The 18,931-nt window shown below is 43.9% G+C and overlaps 2 protein-coding genes across 10 annotated transcripts in view; one reads left to right on the top strand and one right to left on the bottom strand.

Moving 5' to 3' along the window:
- RNASE13 (ribonuclease A family member 13 (inactive)) overlaps positions 1-18,931 on the top strand; it is a 46,597-nt gene that overhangs the window by 17,129 nt on the left and 10,537 nt on the right. For 4 of the 9 annotated variants that reach the window (XM_043919457.1, XM_043919458.1, XM_043919450.1 and 1 more), the window contains exon 2: positions 3,251-3,406. The exons of 3 other annotated variants lie outside the window; for them this stretch is intronic. The gene's annotated coding sequence lies outside the window, so the exon portion shown is untranslated. Of the gene's footprint in view, positions 1-3,250; positions 3,407-7,776; positions 7,793-16,753; positions 18,292-18,931 lie in introns of those variants that run through there. 2 more of the 9 variants (XM_043919454.1, XM_043919452.1) reach the window with 2 other exon arrangements.
- LOC122704583 (ribonuclease 7-like) lies at positions 16,166-17,386 on the bottom strand. Its single transcript, XM_043919445.1, has 2 exons — positions 17,304-17,386; positions 16,166-16,790 (listed from the first exon to the last, which is right to left on the bottom strand). The coding sequence occupies exon 2, from the start codon at positions 16,748-16,750 to the stop codon at positions 16,280-16,282; it is 471 nt and encodes a 156-aa protein (XP_043775380.1). The 5' UTR covers positions 16,751-16,790; positions 17,304-17,386; the 3' UTR covers positions 16,166-16,279.

Below are 18,931 nucleotides of genomic sequence, written 5' to 3'. Positions count from 1 at the left end.
TCTGGGACTGACATATCGCCCTAAGTGGAGAAAGTTTTGGAATGACAGAATCAGAGCAGAAGAGTTTCTTCAAGATCATCTCAATCAACTCTGCTTTACAGAGGAAAGAGCTAGAGGGCGTGAAAGAGCAAGTGCCCTTCCCAAGGCCACCAGCTGAGTGTCAGAGCTGGGACTGGAGCTTCCTCACTTTCAACCCATCCCTTTGGTCTAGTGCCAGGCTGAAAAGGGAAGGAGAACGTGTTTCCCATAGAGACAGGGCCTAGTGAGTGTGTCTGTTTGTGGTTTAAGTGAAACATGACCATTGCCTTTGATAATTCTTTTCTAATCCTCCTGATGACATTTAGGAGAAAGTCTCCTATTAGGACAAGAAGGTAAAGCCTTTGTTTCCACTCACTTTTCAGTACAGACAACAGATCTCAGGCTGAGCCTTCAGTTGAAAACAGTATCTGGATAGAACTTTAAAATCTTTTTTTTTTTTTGGCTGCACTGGGTTTGTTGCAGCATGCCCTTTCTTTTGTGGAGCAGTGGGTTTAGTTGCCTCAGAGCATGTGGGATCTTAATTCCCTGACCAGGGATTGAACCCACATTCTCTGCTTTGGAAGGCAGAGTCTCAACCACTGGACCACCAGGGAAGATCACCAGAATTTTAAACAATTTGATGACATTCTTTATTTTTACTTCTATTTATCCAGTGACACTCTAGTATTCTTTGAAATATGATGTTACACAGTTTCGTTTTCAAAGAACTCTTTGAACTGAATGCATATAAATATAAATTTAGTAAATGATAATACCGGAAGTATTACAACAATTATCAAGGGAGGGACCAAATGACTGAAGTGGGGGATCTGGCTTTAGCTATAGCCTCACAGGCCTGTGCTGGCATGTAGAGCCCTACCTTGACTTCTGTGTGACTTCACTGCCTTTGAGATAAAATGCTCTGCAAAGTGGCAAAAAACACTTAGACTCCTATGATCTGCATTGCCAAATGGGAAACTTTGGAGATGTTTTCCTTTCTGTCTCCAAGGTGGAGCCTGGTTCATCAACCGAGCTCACCCTTTTCCTGCACTTCTCCCCACAAAGCTAATGAAACATGGCTTTTTGATCCCAGTAGAGCATTATCCAGCAAATAGTTGATCTGGGCCTCAGAGAGCAAATATATTGAGTTGTTCAAAAAGTTCATTTCATTCGTTTTTTCCATAAGATGTTACAGAAAATCTCAAACTAATTTTTTGGCCAACCCAATATGTATATTTCCCTTTTGCAGGTTGTCAGCTGAGCCTTTCCCATTGGGATGGTTGAATTGCATTGTGATTGTTCATTACCTGTTGCAGACCCAAGCCTCTGGGCTTTTTGTGTGAGAGGGTAGGGATGGCAGCAGGAGCCAAAGGTTGGCAGGAACATTTCATGCCAACCCAGTGACTGACCATGGACTTTGCAAGCTCTGAATCCAGTTAAGTTGCAAACATGCTTTCCTCAAGTAGGTACTGACCGTACAACTGGCCAGTCCCACTCAGGGAGGTCTGAGGAAGGGGTTCCTTTAATTGTGTATTTGATCCTAGTTATTCATCACAAATCTTCCCAGTGGTCACAGTCTCAGGGCTGTTTTATCCATTAAGCACTAAAAGCCCAGTGCCCAGGGTCTGGGAGGTTTTCAAGGGCCTACAATATTTGAGACTAGGAAAAAAATATATTGGCTCCAATATAGGAAAAGTTAACTATAAAATCAAAGTTAAAATATTTACTTACCTGCTACCACAGTAACATAAAGTTGATTTCGCTTATTTTGGAATTTGGCACCCATAAGAAGTCTATTACTTTGGAAAACAGTCTTCGGTTAGATTTTTTTTTTCCCCATCCTTTTACTGGAATTCTCAATACCACGATTGGAGAAGAAGAAGTGCCAATCCCAAGTTACTTGGAGTCAAAGAATTTCAGAAGTAAAACTTTTAAAATCACTTCAGATACATTTGTGCAAGAATGATATTGAATGAGGAACATACATTTTATATATGCAATGTGGCATGACAAAATGTTAAAAGGCCTAGTGTGGTATGGGGGTATTAAACAGAGCCCTTGACATTCTAGAGCTAGTTGCCTTGAGTGTATTGTTTACTGCTTTCCTAAAGGCAGCCTGGATGATACACACTGCATTGCTTTAGAGGCAGGTCAGCCCAGGGCTGTGCTGCAGCAACTGGAGGAAAGTGTAGGGTAACCACCGCTCAGCGAACATGTAGCATGTGCTTGGCACAGTGCTAGGTGCTCTGCTAAGGATTAGAGCTGTCATTTAAAAGTGCTTGGGGACTTCCCTGGTGGTCCAGTGGTTAAGACTCTGCACTTCCACTGCAGGTGGTTTGATCCCTGGTTGGGGAACTAAGATTCTGCATGCTGCAGTGTATGGCCAAATTTTTTTTTTTAAAGTGCTCAGTGTGTGCCAAGGCCTTGTGCTTTATGTACAATTCAATTTGCAAAACAGTGTTATGTGTTCCATGTTATTTTTTTCCATTTTATAGAAAAGGAAACGGAGGCTTGGAGAGGCTAGGTTCACAGATGGGTTAAGTGGCAGGCCTAGGACAGAAAAGGAGGGAGGTCTGGCTCCAGTGTTGTGTTGTCCCCTCCTCACCACGCTGCTTTTTAAAATTTTATAAATGTGCTTTTCGAATCTATTATTTCCTTATTTTATTATTTCCTGTATTTCCTGGTACCACTCATTTGAATGCTCCATCAGGTACCACCTTGTTCTACTATGTGACTCTCACACGTGTATTCATTCTTCCCGACTAGATGGTGAACTTATGGGACAGAAATCATGTCCTTTCCTGCTTCTCAGTCTCCACAGAGCTGGGCATGTGGCTAGCTCAGAGGGCTACTTATTTCCTCTTATTTCCTTATCTTATTTTTTGTTGCACTGAGTCTTCATTGCTATGTGTGGGCTTCTCACTGCAGTGGCTTCTTCCGTTGCAGAGCACAGGCTCTAGGCCCACGGCCTTCAATAGCTGCAGCGCTTGTGGACCCGGACTTAGCTTCTCTGTGGCATGCAGGATCTTCTTGGACCAAGTCTGGAACCCTTGTCCCCTGCATTGGCAGGCAGATTCCTGTCCCAGGGTAGGAAGTCCCCACGCTGCTTTCTGATAGTTACCTTATGGGCTGACAGTTACCATATGACTAACAGATTGGGCTTCTTTTCATCTCCTGTATATGTTTTGTTTTCTTCACCTTTATTTCTGCTTTTTTTCCCTCTTCCCTAAAGGTTCTCCTTCAACTATCATCCATCCTTCAGAGCTCAGCTTGGTCTCCTGAGCTTGTGCTGGAACCTTCCCGTGCAACTCTACCTGGGGTGACCCTTTCCTGAGCATACCTCCTTCAGCATGAACTCCTGGTACCACTCACTTGGATGCTCAATCAGGTACTACCTTGTTCTGTTATTTGACTCTGATGTGTGTATTCAGGATTCCCAACTAGATGGTGAACTCGTGGGCAGATATCAGGTCCTTTCATGCTTCTCAATCTCCAGAAAGCTGGGATAGCTCAGAGGGATACTCAGTAACTGCGTGTTGAACTGAATCGCCACTCTTGTCCTCTTAGTCTCCTCATCATTTATAACCTAAAGAGTTTCAGTTGAATAATTTCTAAAAAGCATAATAATTTCTAAATATTTTCTAAAAAGAATAATTTCTAAAAGACTCTGTGAAACAAGAGGAACCATCAAAGTGCTAGTGGCCAGACTAGAATGTGAAAAGAGATCCTGCAGGAAGACCCCAAAGGTAGCTCCAAGAGGGTGAGTGGAGAATAAGCACTGATTCTGTAGAGACCAGTTTTTCCAGGATAGCCTAGGAGGTGTGAAGAACTGACTCATTTGAAAAGATCCTGATGGTGGGAATGATTGAAGGCGGGAGGAGAAGGGGACGACAGAGGATAGGATGGTTGGATGGCATCACTGACTCAATGGACATGAGTTTGAGTAAGCTCCGGGAGTTGGGAGTTGGTGTTGGACAGGGAGGCTTGGCATACTGCAGTCCATGTGGTCGCAAAGAGTCGGACATGACTGAGCTACTGAACTAAACTGAACTGAGGAGGTGTGAGGAGGGGGCCAGAAAAGTCTATCTGTTGCTGGGCTGAGGTAGTCTTTAAGCTACAAATGCCACCTTCATAATGGTTGTCAGGCTTTACCCTGGAGGCGAGGGGCAGCCTCTTCAGGAAGAAGGGGGTTCTGGAAGAGCAGGTCTGGTGTAGGCGTGGCCAGGACCACTACAAATGGCCACAAGTGGCTAAGTGGAGAATGGGCGGTATGTACATTTTCTGGTCCTCTGCTTGGATCTTGTGTGAGATTGCCCAGAACTGATTCCTGGCACCTCAATAGAGGGCCTTGGTGGGATCTGTTCATAGAGGTCTCCGAGGACAGGTTCAGCTTGAGTAACCAGCGGGAAGCTTCACTTGCTTGGCTAAGTTACTCCTGACTATGCATGAGAGGAGCTATTGCTGACTATGTTTTCCATAGGTGCCAAGGATGAGGCAGGCTGGGGTGCAGATGCCCTGAGGTAAAATTCACCAAGAGGCAAGCTGAATGAAGGTATAATGTTAACTTCAGGAGGCAGGTGGCTGCTGATAGTGATCAGGTTCTCTGGGCACAGTATGGAAGATTCTCAGCTGACTTTCTGCCAAACAGCTCACACATCCGTGAGTACCACGTGGGGCCGGGACAGGTGACTGGAAGCTGCCCTTACTCCTAATGATGGAAGTCCTGACCGTGGATGCCCTGAAGATGGATGCCCTGACGCCCCACAGCTCTGCTATGAAACACTATTGCGTTTCTAATTCAGAAAGGAGGCCGAGATTGTGAATATTCAGCTCCTCAATTACTTTGTAAATATATATAAAGATATCCTCAGGAGAGAGGGAAGAGGGAGAAAGGAGAAAAATGCAAATAGAATGAAAGTCCAGGAAGCTGGGTAGATACAAGCTCAGGCTGGAAAAACCCAGAGGGACGCTAGAAGGATGAGCAGCCTGAAGGGCAGAGCCCTGCTCCAGGGTATCTCTGGACCATAGGGCTACCTCACCTGCGATTCTCTGAACGTCCTCCTTGCTCTGCTTGCTGGGACTCGTGGTCTTGGCACTGAGTCTACAGCCAGGCTAGATAGAGGAGCTGCCTCAGGCTGAGGCAGAAGCTTGCCAGAAACTTTGACAAGGAATCTCGCTAAGAAAGATTCTCCTCCAAGAGAATTGGAGGGGAAGACCCATGGCCGTAAGATGTCCTGGATTCTGGTTTTTAAACTTTGAGCCTCAGAGTGCTATCACAGGAAATCTCTGTTCTCGGTGGCTGACCCTCTCTCTTACCAGCTCCATTTTTCTCTACTGTGAAGCTCTTTGGGGCCTTCTCAGGGCATCCAGTCCACCATGATTGTGCTTCAGTGGGTGGACTGCCTCCCTTTGTTCCTCTTTATAGGATCTGTCCTCAAGCAGGAGAGGATGTTCGTCCTCAATCCAACAAGCCTGGGGGTCTGTGTCTCCCCTTGCATGTGTTTTGTGGCTTTTGACTTACTTCAAGCCTGTGTTCAGTATTCAGACCTCCCAGGGGTGATGATGACAGTGATAAAAACAGTCTGAGTGAACACTTACTGAGGGGGTTCTAGGTCCTAGTTTCAAAGTGCTCCATGTTTCTTTTCTCATTTTTAGATGTGAAGAACCTTCCTACTGCGCTGGCTCTGTGGTTATCATATCTTCCTCATCCAGTTCTTATTTTTTCCCTGATAAGACTTCTGTTTTTCATTCTCAAAGTGATTCACACGTAAAGAAATTTCTAAAAATTGTAAGCCTTGAGGGGAAGAATGCAAAACAAACCAGAACCAAATATGATTCCCCTTTAAAGTATGAATAAACATTGGTAAATGATATTTGGGCTATATTTAAAATTTTTAAAGTGAGATTTTTAGAGAATGAGTGAAAGGTGGGCTTCCCTGGTGGCTCAGCTGGTAAAGAATCTGCCCGGAATGCGGGAGACCTGGGTTCGATCCTTGGGTTGGGAAGATCCCCTGGAGAAGGGAAAGGCTACTCACTCCAGTATTCCAGCCTAGAGAATTCCATGGACTGTACAGTCCATGGGGCTGCAAAGAGTTGAAAGGTGGGCATTCACTCCCTGTTACTCAAAAAATTTCTGGATTTTGGCTTGTAGTTTTAAAATAGCAGCCCAAATTGTTTTTTTTTTCCCAATTCTATTTACAAAATTAAGAAAAAAAAAAGGCATAAATTAGTAACACTCTAAATAATACAGGACTGCACTATGCAGTTAAAGAACAAGCCAAAATGAAAAATGTGTGCTGAACCCTCATCCAGTTCTTTAAGAGAAATATCGGTCAGAGGCACAGTCCACAGAGAGCGAATTAAAGAAAACGTCATTAAGGCGACTGTATTCCTAGTCTAGGTTGAATGCAGATATGCACAAAGTGCACACAAAGCTATGAGATAAATGTCTTCTTTCCCAATTTTACCAAAACATATATTTTGGAGGGGAAAGGAAGTAATTTGAAGCATTGTTTTTTACACAAAATAAAACTATGATAGGGTTTATTGAAACATTGAAATCAATTGTTTAAAAAATAATTTTCAAATGTTTCTGTTTTGAAATAATTTCAAAGTTATATATGTTTTAGGAATAGGACACCGAGCTCCGCTGTATACTTCACCCATATTTCCTAATTTTTATTAACATTGCTGAACTGTTTGGGACTAAGTTACAGACCAAGTGCTTTATTGCCCCTTCATACCAAAATGAACATTTCCTAACTACAAGTATGCCTGCCTGCATAACCATGGCATAGGCATCAAAACCAGGAAATTAACATTGATTCATTATGACCACAAATTAAAGTCTAAGATATAAAACAACTATGCATGTGGCTATTTTATAAGTATTAATTAAGTGAAAGAAAAAGGCTTCAGAGAAAGCTCATGCCTACGGGACATGACTTAGTGTTTAATTAATTCTCCTCTGCCATTACTAGCACTTCAGGGAAAAGTCTGAGAAACATTGCTCTGGGGGCTCTAGTTGACCATGAACACCCAGCCCTGGATGTGTCAACCTTGAGGGTAAAGCATGATAACCCTTACCAAAGATAAAAGATGTTGGATGTTTCAGGCCCATCTGTAGATCCACCCAATGGGATCTCTGCAATGCTTTCACCTTGGCCCCAAACAGCAGATGGAGAGTAAAGACCTTTGTTCTTGCTCTGTGCCCTTATTTATGTCTCCAACAGGCATGGCCCAGGGATATGCTTGACAAGTTTACCATCAAGTTCTTGGGTGCTATTTTGTTTTTTCCATCTCATTGATATAATGTAAGCATTCAGGTGAAGTGGGTGTAGTCCACAGGTTAGCAGCAGAAAGGTAAACACCTCAGGATCATGGACACTGAACTCTCTGTTTTCGATGAACATGCTTTTGTCTCAATCTGGGAACCTGCCCATTTGCTGATTGATTTGCCAGTCATGTATCGTGAATTTGACCTTGGAAGATGTCTGAGATCCATTTGGGAGCTTTAACTGGAATAACACTTTGGAAATGTCATTGGACTGGTTCAAGAAACATGAGTTCTTACTTAAACTAATCACAGGGTCTTAGGTTCCCTGGGTTTCATTTTTCTCATTTGCAAAATAGGGAGGGCGGTACTAGATGATCTCTGAGGTCACTGGATACAGCATCTTATGAGATCATTTTGTGAATATCTACTGAAAGAGTCTAAAGCTATGCAGATGTGAATGCCATGGCCCAGGCAGGAATTTGTACTGATTCACACCAGGTCAGTTTGTTTGCTAGTTTATTTATTTATAATGAAAATATGGTTGGTTTACAATATTGTATTAGTTTCAAGTGTACAGTTTATGTTTTAAATGTGTAACTTCAATTAAGTTTCCAAGGTGAAGATCAGAGAAAGTAACAATGGTGATTATTTTACCATTGTAAACAATCCATGGGAAAGCAGTGGACCACCCTTGGTGGTAGTTTTATGTAATGGAAGACAGACTAGCAAATGAAGCTGAATCAGAGGGTGGGAAAAATACAAGAGGTCTTCCATGATAGAATGAAGGGACAGTAAGCTTACCTAAGGACTAGTTTAAATAACTCAGGAAGGGAAGTGGAAATGTAACTAGGAACTTCTCTCCATCAACTGCTGTGATAATTGAACTCTTTGGAGAGGAGCTGGTAAGGAGGATACTCTCAAAAGTTAGTGACCTTAATTCCTTTGTCTTCTTTCCACATCTTTGGATTCATGGATGGTAGAGATGAGAAAAACCCATTACATAGTCTTAATAGAAATATTCAATAGCTTTCTTTCCCCTCTAATTGAAAACATTGCTCCCACTTCACTGCAGAGAGAGCAGAGAAATTAATGCATATTGTCCTTTTTGTCTAATTTTGAACCTTACCTTATCTCCTCTTTGCTGGGAATTGTTTTGGACAAGAGGAGGCTGAGGAGGAGCTTGGCCTTCTTTGTTTAAGTCCTCTGTTCTTCTGTTACGGAAGTCAGGCCTGCTCCATCAGAGATTTGGCCACTCAACATTTGACATCAGAGTAATAAATATAAATGATTGCATTTCTCAAACTTTTCCTGAACACCAGCCACTGTACTAAGTGCTTTGTGTATGTTATCACATTTAATGTGCATAATACTCTGAAGTTGATGACCTTTACACAGATGAGGAAATTCCAGTTTCTCTAAGTCAAGAGGACTTTCCTTCATGGGCACATTTCCATTATGGGTAGACATTTTTCCTTGCCTCTCCTCTCGTGAACTTTCTATGAAGCCTCACTAGCAATGTTTTCTCATGTCCCCATGGCTTCATGGATGTTCCCATGCTTACTGGCTTTGAAATCCTGCACAGGAAAACATCCTGGTAAGAGCTGTGACTGCTGTTTCTCTCTCCAGGTGGAATAGAGGGTAGAAGGAGGACTTTAGAATGAGGATCTGAAGTTTTCAAAGCTGTCTTGGAGGCCCAGTTGTGCAGTAGCACAGGAGAAATGTGGTGAAATCGGGCGAGGTTCTTGTCAAGAAGGCTCTTCCCTGAGTATTGTTATTGGTTTGTTTTCTGCTGCTGTAGCTCTGAGGTCACCCCTTAGGGCCACAGATACTATGAAGAGGGCCATCAGAGTGGATGTGAGGAAAAAGTTTCCAGTCTCAAGGGCATTTCCTCTTCCTACAACATGCCCTTGAGATCAGGACCCTTCTCTCTGCTTTGACTCAGCTGGCCCTCTTCATAGTGTCTGTGGGTCATTTTCTTCAGAGCCTGGTGACTTTGGAGCAACTAGAGTCATGTCAAAATTCCCTTACCTAGTCTACCTCAGATAGTCTCATGCCTAGAAAGTTAGCTCACACTAGCTCCAGTTTTGGGTTATGTTCTTTATGAGATGCCATTTCTGCTCCTTAGATAGATCCAGGGCGAAACAATTTCCTTTAGAGCCATCTACCCAAGACTGGGCAATACCTCCCTGGACACCCTCCTCCCCCTTCAAGCTGCCACCCCCAGGAACAGAAATCTCACAACTAATCAGTCTTCTTTTCCCATTTTTCAGCCTTTAAGTAAGAATGTGTCAAGATGCAACCTTGGTAATTGGCGCAAACCTCTTATTCGTTTTGGACCTCAGCTTTGGCCTTTCAAAGTCTGAATAGCCCAATGCTTATTTCAACATAATTCCTGGCATCCCTGAACTTGGCTGTGATCAAGATCATGTGAAGGAATGGGTGACTGTCAAATCTAATCTGTTAATGCATTAGTATGAAAACAAGTCAGGTCATTTGGGTTCATTGTTAATATCGGAATAAGCTTTTTCAAATATTGGTGAACACTCTGAATGTAACTGGAAGTGAAATTTTCCTTCTGAACTTAAAAAGTTGAAATTCTATCAGTCTGTGGAAATACAAATACATGATTATTATTTTAAGGAAAATGTAATTATTGATTGTAAAAGCTTATACTTGGCTTCCCCTGTAGCTCAGAGGTAAAGAATCTGCCTGTAGTGCAGGAGATGCAGGAGACGTTGGTTTGATCCCTGGGTAGGGATGACCCCCTGGAGAAGGCAGGCAACCCATTCCAGTATTCTTGCCTGAAGAATCGTACGCACAGAGGAGCCTGGCGGGCTACAGTCCAAAGGATCACAAAGAGTTGAACACAACTGAGCAGCTGAGAATGAGCACAAGCACAAAAGCTTATACTACATGTAAAATTCATTAATAATTCTCAGTTAAAAAATAATTTCTTATTTTGATTTATATTTTATTTTTCTATTTTCATTAGTTGACAGTTACATAAATAGTAGAAGAGTATAGATTACCAGGATAACTTTAGAAAAAAAACTTTATATGCTTTTTGAGCCAAAAATATTTACAATATTTCAATAAACAGTACAGTTCAGTTCAGTTGCTCAGTCATGTCCAACTCTTTGTGATCCCACGGACTGCAGCACGCCAGGCTTCCCTGTCCATCACCAAATCCCAGAACTTGCTCAAACCCATGTCCATTGAGTCAGTGATGCCATCCAACCATCTCATCCTCTGTCGTCCCCTTCTCCTCCCGCTTTCAATCTTTCCCAGCATCAAGGTCTTTTCAAATGAGTCAGTTTTTCTCATCAGGTGGCCAAAGTGTTGGAGTTTCAGCTTCAGAATCAGTCCATCCAATGATCTCCCAGGACTGATTTCCTTTAGGATGGACTGGTTTGATCTCCTTGCAGTCCAAGGGACTCTCAAGAGTCTTCTCCAGCACCACAGTTCAAAAGCATAAATTCTTCGCTACTCAGCTTTCTTTGTAGTCCAGCTCTCACATCCATACATGACTACTGGAAAAACCATAGCCTTGACTAGATGGACCTTTGTTGGCAAAGTAATGTCTCTGCTTTTTTAATATGCTGTCTGGGTTGGTCATAGCTTTTCTTCCAAGGAGCGTCTTTTAATTTCATGGCTGCAATCACCATCTGCAGTGATTTTGGAGCTCCCGCAAATAAAGTCTGTCACTATTCCCATTGTTTCCCCATCTATCTGCCATGAAGTGATGAGACTGGATGCCATGATCTTAGTTTTTGGGATGTTGAGTTTTAAGCCTACTTTTTCCGTTCTCCTTGTTCACGTTCATCAAGAGGCTCTTTAGTTCTTCATTTTATGCCATAAGGGTGGTATCATCTGCATATATGAGGTTACTGATATTTCTCCTGGAAATCTTGATTCCAGTTTGTGCTTCATCCAGCCCAGCATTTCGCATGATGTACTCTGCATATAAGTTAAATAAGCAGGGTGACAATATACAGCCTTGACATACTCCTTTCCCGATTTGGAACCAGTCTGTTGTTCCATGTCCAGTTCTAACTGTTGCTTCTTGACCTGCATACAGAGTTGTCAGGAGACAGGTCAGGTGGTCTGATATTCCCATCTCTTTCAGAATTTTCCACAGTTTGTTGTGATCCACCCAGTCAAAGGCATTGGCCTAATCAATAAAGTGGAAGTAAATGTTTTTCTGGAACTCTTTTGCTTTTTTGATGATCCAACAGATGTTGGGAAATTGCCAGGAACCAGGAACCAGGAACCAGGGTCCCTGTTTCCTCTGGCTCTTCTAAATCCAGCTTGAACATCTGGAAGTTCACAGTTCATGTAATGTTGAAGCCTGCTTAGATAATTTTAAGCATTACTTTGCTAGCATGTGAGATGAATGCAATTGTGAGGTAGTTTGAATATTCTTTAGCATTGCATTTCTTTGGCATTGGAATGAAAAACTGATCTTTTCCAGTCCTGTGCCCACTGCTGAGTTTTCCAAATTTGCTGGCATACTGAGTGCTGCACTTTAATAGCATTATCTTTTAGGGTTTGAAATAGCTCAACTGGAATTCCATATCCTCCACTTGCTTTGTTTGTAGCGATGTTTCCTAAGGCCCACTTGACTTCGCATTCCAGGACGTCTGACTCTAGGTGAGTAATCACACCATTGTGGTTATCTGGGTAGTGAAAATCTTTTTTTGTACAGTTCTTCTGTGTATTCTTGCCACCTCTTAATATCTTCTGCTTCTGTTAGGTGCATACCATTTCTGTCCTTTATTGTGCCCATCTTTGGATGAAATGTTCCTTTGGTATCTCTAATTTTCTTGAAGTGATCTCTAGTCTTCCCCATTCTACTGCTTTTCTCTATTTCTTTGCATTGATCTTTGAGGAAGGCTTTCTTATCTCTCCTTGCTATTCTTTGGAACTCTGCATTCAAATGGGTGTATCTTTCTTTTTCTCCTTTGCTTTTTACTTCTCTTCTATTCTCAGCTATTTGTAAGGCTTCCTCAGACAACCATTTTGCCTTTTTGCATTTCTTTTTCTTGGGGATAGTCTTGATCACTGCCTCCTGTACAATGTCAAGAACCTCCACCCATAGTTCTTCAGGAACTCTATCAGATCTAATCCCTTGAATCTATTTGTCACTTCCACTGTATAATTGTAGGGGATTTGGTTTAGGTCATACCTGAATGGTCTAGTGGTTTTCCCTAGTTTCTTCCATTTAAGTGTGAATTTGGGAATAAGGAATTCATGATCTGAGCCACAGTCAGCTCCCTGTCTTGTTTTTGCTGACTCTATAGAGCTTCTCCATCTTTGGCTGCAAAGAATATAATCAATCTGATTTTGTTATTGACTATTTGGTGATGTTGATGTGTAGAGTCTTCTCTTGTATTGTTGGAAGAGGGTGTTTACTATGACCAGTGTGTTCTCTCAGCAAAACTCTGTCAGGTTTGCCCTGCTTCATTTTGTACTCCAAGGCCAAACTTACCTGTTACTCAAGTATCTCTTGACTTCCTACTTTTGCCTTCCAGTCCCCTTAAATGAAAAGGATGTTAGTTCTAGAAGGTCTTGTAGGTCTTTATGGAGCTGTTCAACTTCAGCTTCTTCAGTGTTACTGGTTGGGGCATAGACTTGGATTACTGTGATATTGAATGGTTTGCCTTGGAAATGAACAGAGATCATTCTGTCATTTTTGAGATTGCACCCAAGTACTGCAGTTTGGACTCTTTTGTTGACTATGAGGGCTACTCCATTTCTTCTAAGGGATTCTTGCCCACAGTAGTAGATATAATGGTCATCTGAGTTAAATTTGCCCATTCCTGTCCATTTTAGTTTGCTGATTCCTAAAATATCGATATTCACTCTTGCCATCCTGTTAGACCACTTCCATTTGCCTTGATTCATGGACCTAACATTCCAGGTTCCTATGCAATATTGTTCTTTACAGCACTGGGCTTTACTTCCATCACCAGTCACATCCACAACTGGGCATTGTTTTTGCTTTGACTCTGTCTCTTCATTCTTTCTGGAGTTATTTCTCCACTCTTCTCCAGTAGCATGTTGGGCACCTGCTGACCTGGCCATAATGGTGACCTCCTTCAAAAGGTCCCGTGCATGCACTGCCACACTCAGTGCCCCGACCCTGCAGCAGGCCACAGCTGACCCACGCTTCCGCTGGAGACTCCTGGACACTCACAGGCAAGTCTGAGTCAGTCTCTTGTGGGGTCAGTGCTCCTTTCTCCTGGGTCCTGGTGCACACAGGATCTTGTTTGTGCCCTCCAAGAGTCTGTTTCCCCAGTCCTGTGTAAGTTCTGGTGGCTCTATGGGGTCACTGATGACCTCCTCCAAGAGAGCTTATGCCATACCCTGGTGTGGGTAAATAGTACAACTACTATTTAATTTAACAAATAGTACAAAGTAGGATGATAGAAATGGATTAGATCATGATTCTGTGATTTTATTTTATTATAATATTTGTGAATTGATGTATTAGCATTTCTCATGTTAGATAAACTAATCTTTAAAAACTATACTTTTTGGGAAGAGTTTAAAATTGAGGCATAATTTCCATGCAGTAAAGTACACAGATCATAAATGTGCAACTCAGTAAATTTTCACAAAGTAAGCATATCCAGAGCAGGAATCAAACATTTCCAGCTTACTTCCTATACCTTCCCAGTTAGTATTCCCTAAGTCTACCACTATTCTGACCACTATCATCATAGATTGCTTTAGAATTATGCTTAATTTTTAGCTACTATTGAGATTATGAGTTCTTCAAGAAAAAAAAATTATATTTGGAAATTGGAAATTCTTTTTATTTTGAGAGAATACATTAATTTTAGCCACTTAAGAAGTTTATGAGGAGGATGTCTTCCAAAACCATAATATCCATAAGAAAAATCATCAATAAAGAGTATAAAAAGAGTTGTTAAAGAAGAAAACAGTGAAAAGCAAAAAATCAGCTACCCGTCAGTCATGGTTATCCATATACCTCAGTTGAAAATCATCTATTTAGAGTGATAAATGTATAGCACAGTGACCATAGATATGTAGACTTTACATTCAGTCATTTGGCTATAAAATATACTTACTGCCCCTCTACTTTGAAGGCTCATCAATGTATTGGCCCCACACTTGGCTTGGAGTGTTCAATGTTTTGCTCCCCATTGTTTTCCCATCCCTTCCCTCACCATCTCAAACCACCCAGTCTGTCTAGCCAAAAGTGGATATGATAGGGTTATTGCTATTACTACCTGCTACTAGCTATTATTATTGACTGCCTACCAGTGCCAGGGGTTGACTGAGACTTCAAAAGTGTCATTTCTAAGTCTTCTTGAAATCCTATTGGGTAGGTGGTATTACTCCAATATGCATGGAAACATAGTTGCAAAGAGGTGCTGGTTTTCTTTAGGACATGTAGTCACAAAGGACTGAACCAAGATTTATACCCAATTGTATCTGGCTCCAAAGCTTACCTGACTCTGGTAAGGCATAAAGGAACACTGGAGTGTTGGGAAGGGACAGGTAGGCAGTAGACTCCACAGCTGGGGAGGGAAGGTCTAACAAGGTAGTCTTTAGGTGCTCAGCTAGGGTGGGCATGGGCATAGTGAAGTTTGGGACTGAGATTAAGGGAGAGAGAAGGGGCTGGTGATGGTCAGGGCTGCAGGCAATGCTGGGTGGGGGCTATGAGTGGGAGGCTATCAGCCCTGAGCCGACAGAAACCAATAGTTTCTGTTCCAGTTCTGCTCACCAGGAAGGGAGAACTGGTGTCTGCAGCCCTTGGGGGACAGGGAGGTGGCATTTCCACATCTCAACCCCTCTGGCCTGGGCGGACAGCCAGAGCGGAGAGCCAGGGAAGCACCAAGCAGGAGAGATCATTATCGGGAGGAAGGAAGCTCTGGCAGCTCCCACGAGCTTGTTTGTGACAAGCAGGCACTGGGCCACGGAAGTCCCTTGAGGTCAAGGGAAATGTGATCCTGGAACAGCGGGATGAAGCTGGGACACTTCCCTGACGCACTGTGCCTTCAGGGCTAAGCCATCCAGCCAGCCAGAGCCAGGCCCAGGGCCCAGGACAGAAGAGTAGTGGGCTGGAGAGGCGGGAGGGCGGAGCGGCGGGGTGGGGGTGGGGTGCAGGGAAGAGAGAGGATTACGATCCTTGGAACACCTCAGCAGCAGTCCCTTGGCTAGAGAGGTAATGACCTTTCCTGCAGCCAGCATGGCGTAACTGGCTCTGCCGAGCTCCCCGACATTGCCTCACGGGTGAACTCTCACCCAGTACCCCCTGGTCCCTGCAGAGCTCTCCATTTCAGGCCCGGTGATAAACTAGAAAGTGCACTGCAGGCAGAGTCAGGAGACCCGGTTTCAAGTCCAAATTCTGCTACGAACCTCCCTGACAAGCTCTTTAATAAAGCCATCTGAAACCTCAATTTCCTCATCCCTAAAGAAGTAAGTAATCTCTGTCAATTCTGTCTCACAAGGGACGCCCATGGACACACCATGAAGAGCCTGAAATGCCGGATCATTGTGATGTGCTATGGCCTCCTTCTCTTCCCTTCCGGCCGCCTCCCTGCACACAGGACACCTCACCACCACATCAGGGCTGGGGAAGAGGCCTAGTTTAGGAACGGAAGTAACTCTTTCCTAAATCCCATACATGCTTTTTCCAGTCCTTTCTTCCTCGCGCCATGCTGCCATAAGAAGATAGGGCACGGGAGAGATGTATGAGGCACAGACCAAGGAACCCACACCCGCTAAGCTTATTGGGGATAAACTTCTGGAAAAACAGCAATAAAAAGTAGAGAGATCATCTCTTCCAGAGCTTAACCTGCTAAGGTATCATCTCAGCCCTCCAGGCCTCTATCTTTTCAGAGGAGCTTGAGCCAGGAAGGGTCCCAAGAGATGTCAGAAAAGAACCTTCTGGGTGGAGGAGTGGTTCAGAGGCCTGGAGAGGGAATTAGCTCAAGCGCAAGGAAGGCTGAAAACCTAAAGGACTTTTTCCAAGTGGACAGGAACCAGCTTGAATTTCCCAGAGTCCCCTTTCTTGGGAGGGTCACAGGCCACGATGTAAGAAGCGACCCGTTTCTTCTCCTTGTACTTGCAGTCTGGGTATCTCTTTGAGGTGAGCTTACAGTCGGTCAGGGATACAGGCTTCTGGCTCTGGTGGCAGTTCTTCTTATGATTCTTGCAGGCTTTGTTGGGAGTCTGACAAGTGGTGGCCACACTGGAGAAGGACTCATGTAGGAAGGTGTTGAGGTCTTTGCAGCGTTTGGAAAACTTGTTGATTTTGCGCATCGCAGCATTGCAGCCTTGAGGCCTGGGCTGCACATGCTGAATTTCAAACCACTGAGCTGGGGTCATGTTCCCAGGCCTGGCACTGACTGGGTCCTCGGCCACCCACAGCCCCAGCAGCAGGAGCAGCAGCAGAGGGCAGAATCCTGTTCTAGCTGGTGCCATCTCTCTTAGGGGGCACAGTTGGAAGGGAGGACTGGGGTCTCTGGGGATGGAGAGCAGAAGGTGGAAATTAGCCCTCCTGAACCTGCTCCTTCCAGCGGATCACCATCTCCCTCCCCCTCTGTCTCCTTCCTCCCTCTGTCTGTGTCTTTCTCCTCCTGTCTTCTCTGTGTGCCCACAGCTGCTATGACCCCTTCCCATAATCCTAGGCCCTGTCCCCCTCATCTTGTGTCCCTATCTTCTTTCATTCATTCTGTCCCACACGTCTCCTACTCCTTGCTCCGTCTCCTCTCCCTCACCTCCCTCCTTCTGTGTCCCTGTTTCTATCCTTTTCTCTGTTTTGTACCCTCCACGACTCCATCCCCATCTCCTCCAAAGCCCCATTTTGTGCCCCCAGAACCCAGCATCTCTCTCCTCTCCCCCTTGTGTGTCCTCATCCCTACACATTGAGTCCCTCCTTTGCCCACCTTGTCACTCACCTGAGGGCACTCTTATCTGACCAGAACCCATCCCTTCCCTGTCCTCTCTCCTCACCCACGTCCTACTGTGGCCTCACCTCGTCAAGGAGTCCTCCTGTTGCAACGCCGGCTCAGTGGACACACCTTCCCTCCGCTGGCCTTCAGATCTCTGAGGGCCTCCTCTCCCACCATGAATTCCTTAAGAGCTGGCCTGGCCTGTGGTGCTTTTATTTGGGTGTGGGCTGGGGAGCAGCCTTGGATCAGGAAATGAATCAGGGTCATGTCTTTCCACTTACATATTCCAAGTGTATTAAGTGGAGCTAGTACACCTGCCTAAACATCTTTAGCAATGAGGAAGTCTGAATCGGCATACTCAAAGAGTAGATCTGGCCTCTAGCCACAAGATTGTGATGACTCTGATAAAACACTTGACCCAGGTGTCTACCCCAAATGACAGCTGTCATTTATCCTCTCCTATATACACCTCTGGTTCTGATTCTGGGAAGAGCCCATGGCTGTGGTGGTAAGGCTTGCTTTTTTCTGATCTGAGATACAGATGGAATAGCCTAGAAGGTTACTTTGCAAGACTTCCTGTCATCAGGACTTATTACTAATCTTTTGGAGGAGACAGGGAAATGGACCAATCATCACAGCCACTATTCCCAGCACCATTCCAACTCAACCATTCTACAGTGATTCATCTTTCTGGGTTCCTCCTGTTCCAGGGTCAAGCAAGGTCACCTGGCTTTACCTGGAGATGATGCCCAACACCTCTCATCCTTCACTCTTTTCCTTACCACTTTATTAAAATTTTCAGCACTTAGTGACCAGGTTGAGAATGCCGCTGGTGGTGATGCTGCTCCACAGCTAACTAGACCTTCCTCCACCTGTGTTCCCTGTTCCTTGTGGCAGTTACAGCTGTGTGGAAGGCTGGAGTCAATGCTGCTCCTGTGGCTCCAGTGAGCTTGGTATGTGAGACTCAGAAGAACCGAGATACCAAGGAAGAGAAGCATCACTACAGGTGGATGGGAAAGCCTAGAAAACTGACATGAACAGTGTCCTTCTTTTCAGGATTTACTTTTAAGCGTAAGTGATCTCAGAAAAGTGGATTCAGGTTCATTCACGTAGTCAGTATTTATTGAGCATCTACATGGGCCAAGGAGCTTGGGATATACCAGTGAATAAAAGAGTTAAAATCCTTGCCTTTGGAATGCTTACATTTCATTGAGGGAATAGAATCTTTACATTACATTGGAGGAACAACAGTTAAAAAAAAAAAACATATTTTGCTCAAAGTGACCATTACTAAGAAAAAAAGAACAAATGGAGATTGGTAGGCAGTGATTTTTAAACAGGGTCATTGAAGTAGGTGACTGGAAAAACACTTGAAGGTGAGAAAGTGAACTTATGCTTGTTTGGGGAAGAAGGCTCCAAGCAGAGGGATTCAGTTCAGTTCAGTCACTCAGTCATATCCAACTCTTTGCGATCCCATGGACTGCAGCACACCAGGCTTCCCTGTCCATTGCTGAAACTCATGTTCATTGAGTTGGTGATGCCATCCAATCATCTCATCCTCTGTCATCCCCTTCTCCAGCCTTCAATCTTTCCCAGCATCAGGGTCTTTTCCAGTGAGTCACTTCTTTGCATCAGGTGGCCAAAGTTTGGAGGAGTTTCAGCTTCAGCATCAGTCCTTCCAATGAATATTCAGGACTGATTTCCTTTAGGA

The sequence above is a fragment of the Cervus elaphus genome, chromosome 12 (genome assembly GCF_910594005.1).
Source record: "Cervus elaphus chromosome 12, mCerEla1.1, whole genome shotgun sequence".
Taxonomy (NCBI): Eukaryota; Metazoa; Chordata; class Mammalia; order Artiodactyla; family Cervidae; genus Cervus; species Cervus elaphus.
The sequence above is the reverse complement of the archived record's forward strand: the minus strand, read 5'-3'. Positions and strand labels throughout refer to the sequence as shown.

Excerpts from the sequence above, each read along its gene's own strand:
- LOC122704583 (XM_043919445.1), bottom strand. The coding sequence starts at position 16,750 with ATGGCACCAGCTAGAACAGGATTCTGCCCTCTGCTGCTGCTCCTGCTG.